Source organism: Triplophysa rosa, linkage group LG20, assembly GCF_024868665.1.
Source record: "Triplophysa rosa linkage group LG20, Trosa_1v2, whole genome shotgun sequence".
NCBI classification, from domain to species: Eukaryota; Metazoa; Chordata; class Actinopteri; order Cypriniformes; family Nemacheilidae; genus Triplophysa; species Triplophysa rosa.
Window position 1 is genome coordinate 12,862,182 of NC_079909.1, and position 10,535 is coordinate 12,872,716.

General features: G+C 41.3%; 1 protein-coding gene across 1 annotated transcript; it reads left to right on the top strand.

Annotated features, from left to right (window-relative positions):
* Positions 1-143: 143 nt before the first annotated feature.
* On the top strand, positions 144-10,285 carry ipo9 (importin 9). The gene is made up of 24 exons (XM_057362678.1): positions 144-380; positions 1,643-1,704; positions 1,793-1,879; positions 1,979-2,180; positions 2,262-2,350; positions 2,464-2,550; positions 2,649-2,768; positions 2,866-2,966; positions 3,343-3,401; positions 3,479-3,630; positions 3,716-3,814; positions 3,897-4,003; positions 4,076-4,215; positions 4,323-4,485; positions 4,600-4,826; positions 4,907-5,055; positions 5,141-5,269; positions 5,340-5,615; positions 7,572-7,738; positions 7,823-7,956; positions 8,056-8,175; positions 8,271-8,390; positions 9,076-9,152; positions 9,442-10,285. Exons 1-24 carry the CDS (start codon positions 215-217, stop codon positions 9,550-9,552), a joined length of 3,144 nt encoding a protein of 1,047 aa, XP_057218661.1. The 5' UTR covers positions 144-214; the 3' UTR covers positions 9,553-10,285.
* Positions 10,286-10,535: the final 250 nt, after the last annotated feature.

The window sequence follows — 10,535 nt, forward strand, 5'->3', positions numbered from 1 at the left end:
CGCATGAAGTCGAACTTGGCAGATTCAATTCAATGTTGTTGCAATTCAACCTCCTTTCCTGTGGATGGAGCCACTATGGCCATCAAAGCACCAACCATACACGAATGGAAACACTTCATGATAGTCCCTCCCTAACAGTGCATTGGCGCGCTGTGCATCCTTCCGTCAGGTACCCGGTTATTTCTCCGTTAGCCTCAGCAAGACTGGCGGAAATATGGCGGGTATGAGCGCCTCGGGTCCCGGCCCGGTTTCATCTCTCGACCAGGTGGATAAAGGACTAAAGGAGACTCTTATAGACGCGTTGAACGCCATCCTGTCTCCGGTTCAAGAGGTGCGCGCTGCGGCGGAGGAGCGCATTAAAGTGTTGGAAGTGACGGAGGGTAAGACCTGACGTTAGATGCTTCCACAACATGTGAACTGCAGATTTTACACATGGGCCTTCCTGGACACATGCTTGTTTGCTTTTAAATGCATGTTTGTAAGGCCTGTCTATTAGCTTGCCCATTTGAGTAGTCAATATGACTCGTTAAACATGCCGGATTGAATTGAGTAACGTTAGGCAAAACCATGTGCAAAATAATCAGTAACGTTCCTTGTGAAGTCCAAGCACAAATCAAAGAAAATACATACTGTTATTGCAAGCGTTACAAGTGAGCACTTTAGTTAATCGTCCTGCTATAACTTATCTATATTTGATTTCATTTCTACTCCCACTCGCATGGCAGTAACGTAAGTTGATGAATAGTCTGAAAACAATTTATAGGGCAATTTATTTCAAAAACACAAGAGATGTGGCGCACATCATTTATGTGAGTTAACGTTACTGAAGTCAAAGGGTTTCACTTGCGGATCGCGCCCAAGTTTCATCTTCCCTAAACTTTTTCACCCCACCCTCTCCATCCAACGGGGAGAGGGTTTCCCCCCACTTTATGTGGTCATTGATCTGTGTTATGAGGTATACTATCCCAAAGCATAAAATGTAATAAAGAATTTGCCTCATTCTGTTGTCTTCACCTAGTGAGGTTATTGAAAAATAAACGGCATTTTAATATGGCTTTGAAACCAGACATCTTCATGTTATATGTCCAGTTTAACACATCGGCATGGGCTGTGGCCTCACCCATGTGTGCAGGGTGTCAGCAGTAACATTGTCTCGTGTCCACCAGCCTAAATCCATGAATGTTGAGACACAGCACTGCTGTGGTATTGTGCTTAAATCATACATTACCAACTGTACTTACTACTCCGTTTACATTACATGGACTCCACGATGCTTGTGAACTTGAATACTTTGCCAACTTTATGGTCGTAGTTAATATAGATAAACATATGTATTCTAGAGAACTTTTATGAAAAGTTAGTTAAAAATTCTGTTGTCATTTATTCACTCTCATGTTGTTCAAAACCTGTATATGATGTCTTCTTCAGTGGAACACAACAGAAAACGTTTTGGTTTTGTGTCCGTACTATGGGATTCAATGGGGTCCAGTGTTGTTTGGTTACCAACATTCTTCAAGATATCATCTTTTGTCTGATGCAGAAGAAATGATATGAGTCAATGTTGACAGAACGTTGGTTTATTTTTTGGGCCAACTGTCCCTTTAAGTTCCACGCAGCAAATGTTGTCCATCTGTTTTTGTAGAGTTTGGAGTTCATCTGGCAGAGCTTACTGTCGATCCACATGGAGCTCTTGCGATACGACAAGTAAGAGCAGATGTTTGCCACAAAAAAGCTATTATTTTGATTCTCACATGTTTATTGAGGGGTTCTGTTAACTCCATGTCTCTTGCAGCTGGCCTCTGTCATTCTAAAGCAGTATGTTGAGACCCATTGGTGCGCTCAGTCAGAGAAATACAGGCCCCCGGAGACTACAGAATGGGTAAGATCTTTACTTGCATCTGCAAAGATGTGCGGAAAGATGTAGGCCAATTTGCGTTGAACTATTGAAACTGGTTCCATTTTTGTCCTTTCTTCTCAGGCTAAAGCAGCGATACGTGAACTGCTGCCAAGCGGATTGCGAGAGGCCATCAGCAAGGTGCGCTCCAGTGTAGCCTATGCCCTGTCTGCTATAGCGCACTGGGACTGGCCTGAAGCTTGGCCTGGACTTTTTAAGCTCCTCATGGACATGCTGGCCAGTGGGGATGTTAATGCTGTACATGGTGCCATGAGGGTGCTCACAGGTATTGTCTCTTGGAAGCGGCGATGAATTACGTTAAAACACATTTGTGTTATTATATGATATGTGAAGATGTATTCCATAGAATTTACCAGAGAGGTGACAGATGTACAGATGCCGGACGTTGCACCAGTCATTTTGCCTCAGATGTACAAGATTTTTACCATGGCAGAGGTATTATGCTCAGTTTAGCAACACGTCATCTTTCTGTTAGTTTTGCTTGAAATGTATGATGAATTTTGATGAATGATAAAGCACAGTTGGGATTTTATTGGTTGCTTTTACAGGTTTACAGTATTCGTACCCGATCCAGATCAGTTGAGATCTTTACAACCTGTGCCAATCTCATCTGTGCTATTGATGAGGTAGCAAAGGTGACGTTTCAGTGAAATACTTCTTTTCATAGGTAAACTTTTCAAATAGTGAATTAACATTTTTAAACATGTCAAATTGACACATTGTTTCATCTTAGGGTGCTGCCAATACTCTGATCTTCCCAGTGGTGCAGCAGTTCACCGAGGCCTTTATACAGGCATTGCAGATACCAGATGGACCCACTTCAGACAGTGGATTGAAGATGGAAGTCTTAAAGGTGACTAGTTCTTATCTCAGCAGATAAGCATTGTTTTCTCCGATATTTTTTTCTAAAACAAGATATGTATCTTATGTTGTATTTCATCTCTTCATAGGCGGTAACAGCTCTGGTAAAGAACTTTCCTAAACCTATGGTGTCCTCCATGCAGCAGATCCTTCCTATTGTGTGGAATACATTGACAGAGAGCGCCTCTTTATATCCATTCATAAAAATGCTTATATAATGCTTTCGTTGTTGATTATTAGCTAATTTTAATGTTACACTCTAAAAATAAAGGTGCTTTAAAGGTTCTTCACAGTGATGCCATAGTTCATTTTTCACCATTCAGTCAACCATCTCTTTCTTACCTTTTCCTAATCTGAAGAACTTTTTTTCTGAAGAACCTTTTGTGAAACAGAAAACTTCTTTGCACGTTAAAGGTTTTTTATAGAACCATTTGGACAAATTTGGCATCGTGAAGCACCTTTATTTTTAAGAGCGTAGCATCTGTACATTATGAAGATTGCTAAATAGAAGTATCTAATAAGTTTGTAGTCATATCAGTCACCGTATTTTTCTTAATAAACTCTACTTATGTGAGAACTGAGGTCAACTACACAGAAGAAGTGGACGATCCAGTTGACTCGGATGGTATATTGCACTTTTTGTTTTGGTGAATCATCATTGTTATCTACACTTTTGTGGACCCCTAATTTTTTTGTGTACAGGCGAGGTCCTTGGTTTTGAGAACCTGGTGTTCAGCATCTTTGAGTTTGTCCACACACTGTTGGAGAACAAGAAGTTCAAGAGCACAGTGAAGAAAGCTCTACCAGAGCTCATTTATTACATCATCCTCTACATGCAGATCACTGAAGATCAGGTGTGTGAGAGGCATGAGTGTTTTGTTCACATCCTGTAGTTCTTCTGTATAGTTTTATCCATGTCCTATGTTGTCTGTTGGACAGATCAAAGTGTGGACGGCCAATCCTCAGCAGTTCGTCGAGGATGAAGATGACGATACTTTTTCTTACTCCGTTCGGATTTCGGCACAGGATCTGTTGCTTGTAAGAACTCTGAGCATTTTTTACAGATGTTAGATTCCCCCAAGTTCTCTCGGTTATTTCGAAGATGTTTCTCATCTGTCAGGCGGTTGCTGCAGAGTTTCAGAACGAGAGTGCTGCGGCATTAGCTGCGGCTGCCACGCGTCACCTCCAGGAGGCAGAGCAAGCCAAAAATGCAGGCAGTGAACACTGGTAAAGATGAAACATTAAATGGCTTTTTGTTTTAATGTGGCTTTTCATTGATAACTCCTCTTGGGTGTGCAGGTGGAAGGTGCATGAAGCTTGTATGCTGGCCCTGGGCTCGGTCAAAACCATCATCACAGAAAATGTAAAGAATGGACGTGTTCAGTTTGATATGCATGGATTCCTTGCCAATGTCATCCTTGCTGACCTAAACTTACCAGGTAGCTACTACACTGTCATCATTTGACAATCTAATTATTTGGTCTCGGTGAAATGAATAATATAAGAGTAATAACCGCAGCTGATCACCATTTTATTCACCTCTCAGCAGCCTCTCCTTTCCTGTTGGGTCGGGCCTTATGGGCAGCCAGTCGTTTTACTGCAGCGATGTCCCCAGAACTCATACAGCAGTTCCTTCAAGCCACAGTAAGCGGACTGCACGAGAGCCAGCCGCCTTCTGTTCGGATCTCTGCCGTGAGAGCTATCTGGGGGTAATTTGCTTCTCTTTCGTCTCGTATGTGCAAGTTCCCACGACTTTGTTTGTGCCCTTGTATGCAAACTCTCATTTCATTTTCAGTGATGACAGTTTTTGACCTGGTTTGCAGGTATTGCGATCAGCTGAAGCTGTCTGAGAGTACACACGTCCTACAGCCGTTCCTGCCCAGTGTCTTGGAAGGGCTAGTGCAGCTCGCCGCTCAGTTTAGCTCTGAGGTCCTGACTTTAGTCATGGAGACCCTCTGTATTGTTTGCACGGTGGATCCTGCTTTCACCACGAGTGCGGAGAACAAGATCTGTCCTCTCACCATCGCTATCTTCCTTAAGTACAGTAACGGTACAGTCATTTTGTAGCCAGTATCCTTCACATTTTAGATTTGGAGATTACATGGGGTAATAAGGTCCCTTTTTTGTCAGATCCTGTGGTGGCGTCTTTAGCGCAGGACATCTTTAAGGAGCTTGCCCAGATCGAAGCTTGCCAAGGACCAATGCAAATGCGCCTCATTCCTACTCTTGTTAGCATCATGCAGGCACCACCAGATAAAATCCCATCTGGCCTTTGTGCTGTAAGTGCTGTAAACTGTTTATCTCTCTCTCTAATACTAGACTGTTGTTCATTTTTATGATTATGTTTATAATATTTTGTAACAGACATCCATAGACATTTTGACTACAGTTGTTCGCAACACCAAGCCCCCGCTGTCCGACATGCTCGTGTGCCAAGCTTTTCCAGCTGTTGCCCAGTGCACACTACGCACAGATGATAACACCACTATGCAGGTAGCGTTGGTCTCCTGTATCTACACTTTCTGAAGCTTATTCATAAAATACTAAGGAGTGTTTTTTCCAGAATGGTGGTGAATGCTTGAGGGCTTATGTCTCCGTGGGACTGGAGCAAATCGCCCAATGGCAAGATGAACAAGGCCACAGTGGGGTTTGGTACGTCATGCAGGTTGTCAGTCAGCTCCTGGACCCCCGCACATCTGAGTTCACCGCTGCTTTTGTGGGTCGACTGGTGTCCACTCTCATCACTCGGGCCGGCACCCAGTTGGCTGATCAGCTGGACCAAATATTGCGTGCCATCCTCAGCAAAATGCAGCAAGCTGAGACCCTCAGTGTGATGCAGGTATGGTGAGTGGTACAGATACAGCCTTAAAGGAACAGTTCACCCAAAAATTAAAACTAATGTTGTGCCAAACCGTTAAAGATCAAGTGTGTAATTTTTTTGAGGATCTACTGACAGAAATGCAATATAATACGGTGGACCTTACATAATGAAGCATTATGTTTTATTACCCTAAAATGAGCTAGGGTTGGGCGATGTCTACCAAATTGGCATCGGACGATGCCTACAGTGAGACATCGCGATGGACGATGACATGGGGGGGGGGAAGGCGGGGGTTGGGGTATATCAGTTTGCTAGATGACCATCTGCCAAAACATTAAAAACAATTATATCAGTGCTCCAGACTGCGACCAAAACACATTTTGTGACCAGTTTTCAAGACAGCATGATTTTTTTTCACAAGTACTCGCACATGTACGACCTGCAAATTTGGGATTTCTTCCGGTTGTTATTTCATGTGGAAAAACGAGTAGATCGTAGTGATGGGAAGTCCGGCTCTTTTCTGCGAACCGGTTCTTTCGGACAGTTCGTTTCAATGAACCGGTTCAAAAGACCGGTTCACCGATTCTCTTACGCTCTGACGTAATGACGTCACTCGCCCTGACGAAACGCGTCAAGTCTAGACTCTAGTATCATCCCGACTGGCTGGGATGAAAATGCACTCGGCACATTCAAATATAAACCAAAACCAGTAATTGTAACTTCTGTCAGTTTAACACATCACGTCATGATCTGACACGTTTCTTACACATACGTTTTGCAACTAAAGCACCCAAATAGGCACAGTGAAGAGCAGCAAACTATGACATTTTAAGTCTTAAAGATAAAAAGTGAATATTTAATCTTCATCAGCATTTTACAGAAACTATATGATCCATGCATAATTCAATACGATTTATGTGTTATTAAATGAACTTACGCTTTGCCAGATTGCTCCATATATTTTAAGTCCTCGGTTCACGTGCGCTCGTAACATTAGCACAGCATCAGTGGTCCACACTGTTCTGTAGCCTCACGGTGAATCACGCATGCCATGCTCACTATCATTAGCTCATCGGTTCTCACTCACGACCGACTCGGACGTGTCCGAAAGAAGCGGCTCTTCGGTTCGTGTACTGCTGAATCGAAAGCTGTTGCAACCGGCTCTTGACTCGAGAACGAGAACCGCTCTAGCAGTGGCATGAACGTAAACGGCGCTGCAGATTGGTTTACTTACAGTGATAAGGCAGTAATAAAGTCCTAAACATCTTTCCAATGTGTTTTATAGTATCACACCTCTGTTTTATAAAAATATCTGACTTTGACGCTTTTTATCTGCTTTTAAAATTACATGCATGCGCAGTATCATCGGTTCTGAGTCGGACATGTCCGAAAGAAGCGGCTCTTCGGTTCGTGTACTGCTGAATCGAAAGCTGTTGCAACTGGTTCGTGTCAGAAGAAGCGATTCGTGAACCGGCAACCGGTTCGACGGTTCACAAATCGGACATGTCCGACAGAAACAGGTTCTCGTGACTCTAGATTCTTCTAGTCTGTGAGAGCGATTCAAGGAATGATGATTACGTCATGTTTAGATTTATATAATCTTGTTTAGAAATTAAATAAGATGTTCATGAAAACACCATGGATTACTTATGAAACAAATAAATGTTTAGTTGGAAACCCTAATTTCCAATGGTGTGAGCCATTGGTTGTAATTCGCCACTAGATTCCGCTAAAATCTCCACATTGCACCTTTAAGCCATTGTGAAAAAGGACAATTTTCAAAAACTTCCTGCAGATGTTGGATAATCTTAAAAAATCTTAAATATGGCATCTGTCGAGCAGGTTGGATCTTATGACATCACAGATGTGGTCACTGAAGCTATTTGAAGTTCCTTTCTTATTCAGCCATCTGAATTCACTTGGAGTTGATGGCTCAAGTGAAGTGTGAAACACATTCTCAATCTTTATTTACAGTCCCTGATCATGGTTTTTGCCCATCTGGTTCATTCTCAATTGGAGCCACTGCTGGAATTCCTATGCAGTCTTCCGGGTCCCACGGGGAAACCTGCCCTCGAGTTTGTCATGGCTGAGTGGATGAGTCGCCAGCATCTGTTCTACGGCCAGTATGAAGGCAAAGTCAGGTTAGGCTTTCCAATCTTATCATCAGTTTGTTTAAAGACCTCAGATCTTCCGGTGAAATAACATCTTGGTTGTTCCGTTCACAGCGCTGTTGCTTTGTGTAAACTGCTCCAGCACGGTCTCAACACAAATGACAAGCGTCTCCAAGATATTGTCGTCAAAGGAGATGAAATTTTTAATCCTGACGAGGGCATTTGTACACGTTCCAAATCGGCCAAGAGTAAGCCTGTTTATGTTAATCTCTATCTCATTGTTGAAAAATGTGTGTAATGTATTATATTGTCTAAGGTGTATGACAGGTCTGTTACTCTTGCCTCAGACCCACAGCGGTGGACCAACATTCCTTTGTTGGTGAAGATCTTCAAACTCATTGTCAATGAACTGTCCTCTGTCGTGGAGGCTAACACAAACAGAGCAAATCCAGCAGACTGGACCCAAGGTACAGGATTACATGTGGATTCATGTGTTACATGATTGGCCCTGGAAGTATTAATAAATAAAAACAGTGTTTAGAAATGTTTGGTTGTTTTGTAGACTCAGGAGGAATGTGGGATGATGTGGCGGAGGAGGATGATGATGATGATGACGATGAGGAGGAAGATGAAGGGCTAGCAGGACAGCTCCTTTCTGATCTCATTGCGTCCAACAAATATGGTATGATTTCATGTAACTAGCACAGAAGTACATTTGCAGGATTCAATTCAGATAAGTTTGGTTTTGGTCGTAGCTTTATTGTGTCAAAGCATTTTGTTTGTGGACCCAAATTCACAAGTTTGCTTTTGCCTGTGTGTACACCAGAGAACCGCATTAGATTTTGCTTGAAAAAGGAGGTTCAAGTATCACAACTGGTTTAACAAATTAAATTGCTTTTGATGACTTACAATTTGCCTATAAAGGCACCATGCATTTCTTACCACTGCTTGTCCAAGGCAGGAACTTGCATTCCTTGCATCTTCTGTAATGCATCTATGTCGAATAAATACAAGCTGTATTCTGTCTGGGTTAGGGATTGTTGGTAAAAATCAAATGAAAAATAACAAGTAAAGGAGGGGAAATGCACAATGCACAAAGGTATACGGGTTACACCTAGTACAATTTGACACCTTCATAAGAGACCACCAAGAGGAGATCTTGTTCTTTTTTGGGGCCAAGCAATCAAAGAAAGTGTAAAAACAACTGCAAGATGGAATATTTCACTAAACGAGTATTCACTAGTAAAGTAGTTCAGTTGGTGGATTACTATGTGATTGTGTTTTTAACAACAAAGAAAACTTACTGTGGTGTTTCTGTTAAAGCTTCTTTGCAACAAACATTAAAATGACTTGACATTTCCCCATAGATGATGATTATTATGAGGATGATGATGATGAAGATCCAGATGCTCTAAAAGATCCTATATATCAAATTGACCTCCAGGTAAGCTAGTATATAAGCTATCGTTTTGTTATAACTTTATTTAAGCCTTTATAATATAGCCAAAGTATTTAGTTTATAGCAATAGAATGAGAATGTACAAGACAGTACTGTATTAAATGTGAAATGAAAAGGGGAAAGGTAAAAATGAATACATTTGTAGTTAAATGAGAATAAAAATACATTTAAAATTCTGATTTTTATAATTAATCATTATTAATGTGTTACATGCTGTGCTTCATGACACTACTACTATGCCATTATACTACTGTCTTTCTGCCTTTCTCCACAGGCTTATATGACAGATTTCCTCACTCAGTTTGCCCAGCAGCCTTGCTATAGCATGTTTTCAAGCCACTTGAATGAAGTAGAGAGAAGAGTGTTGCAGTCCATTGGTATATGACCTGTATCACTAACTGACTTCAGCTCCTTGTCCGTTTCAGTCTTTACCACTCAGTCATCTTTTTCCAAACTTTGAACATTTGAGTGGCCTTGGAAAGCCTTTTGGACAGCACTTCTGATCCCCAACCTAAAAGAGGACTAGTCTAATGAGTTTACATGCCTCTCCCTGTTTTATTAAGGGACGAAATGAACATTTCCTAAGAGAAGAACAAGAGTGACAGACCCCAGACGGGACAGCGTTGGAAATGAAATGGATGTCACAGTTATCAAAACACTACTGTGCTTTGGTGCATTTGTCTGGTGTCATGACAGGGGTTGAATGACTCAGTTTTTGCAACGGGACTGATAACGACATAGAAATGGCTTTAAAGTATCAACCGTTGTCTGTTTGTATCTTCTCACTTTACTAAATCATGTGGGTTACAAAATCTTTCTGTAGAGGAAGGCGAAATACTTCTGACAGATGAACTTTAAAAGAAGTTGGAACTGTTGGCGGCCTTATTAAAATGATCTATGTTGTTTGTCATTACCTGGTCTTATAAGCATGGCCTTTGTCTACACTCTGCTGGGTAAGCATGAAAACCCAGTGTTGCCATGGTGATCACACAGTTTATTAGTAACAGTCTCCATTAGAGTATGACAATAAATGTCAAAATAAAAGGCCTACTAGGGTCTATTTTTTAAATGTCAGTATATCTAGTTTCAACATTTTTACATTACCATTTTACACATCAACATCAATACATTATTTTATTTTGCTGTAATTGCAGTTTTCGTTTATACAAATTCCTATTCTGCAAACAATGCAAAACCAGTCCAAATATTTACAATAGTATGCCTGCCTTTTTAAGATCTAGTTGCTGAATACAAAAAAATGTGAACTCACAGATGTCACAGCCTTTAGTAAAAAGGGAGCAAAAATGAAAATAACTAAGTAGTTTAACATTTAAACATGTTAAAATGATTTTTTTTATTAAACGTGTT

Bases quoted from the DNA above. Each gene is read 5' to 3' on its own strand.
- ipo9 (XM_057362678.1), top strand. From the start codon at position 215: ATGGCGGGTATGAGCGCCTCGGGTCCCGGCCCGGTTTCATCTCTCGAC. The intron at 2,181-2,261 runs GTATTGTCTCTT...TGTATTCCATAG, and splicing joins TGCCATGAGGGTGCTCACAG to AATTTACCAGAGAGGTGACA. The intron at 2,967-3,342 runs ATATCCATTCAT...AATAAACTCTAC, and splicing joins TTGACAGAGAGCGCCTCTTT to TTATGTGAGAACTGAGGTCA.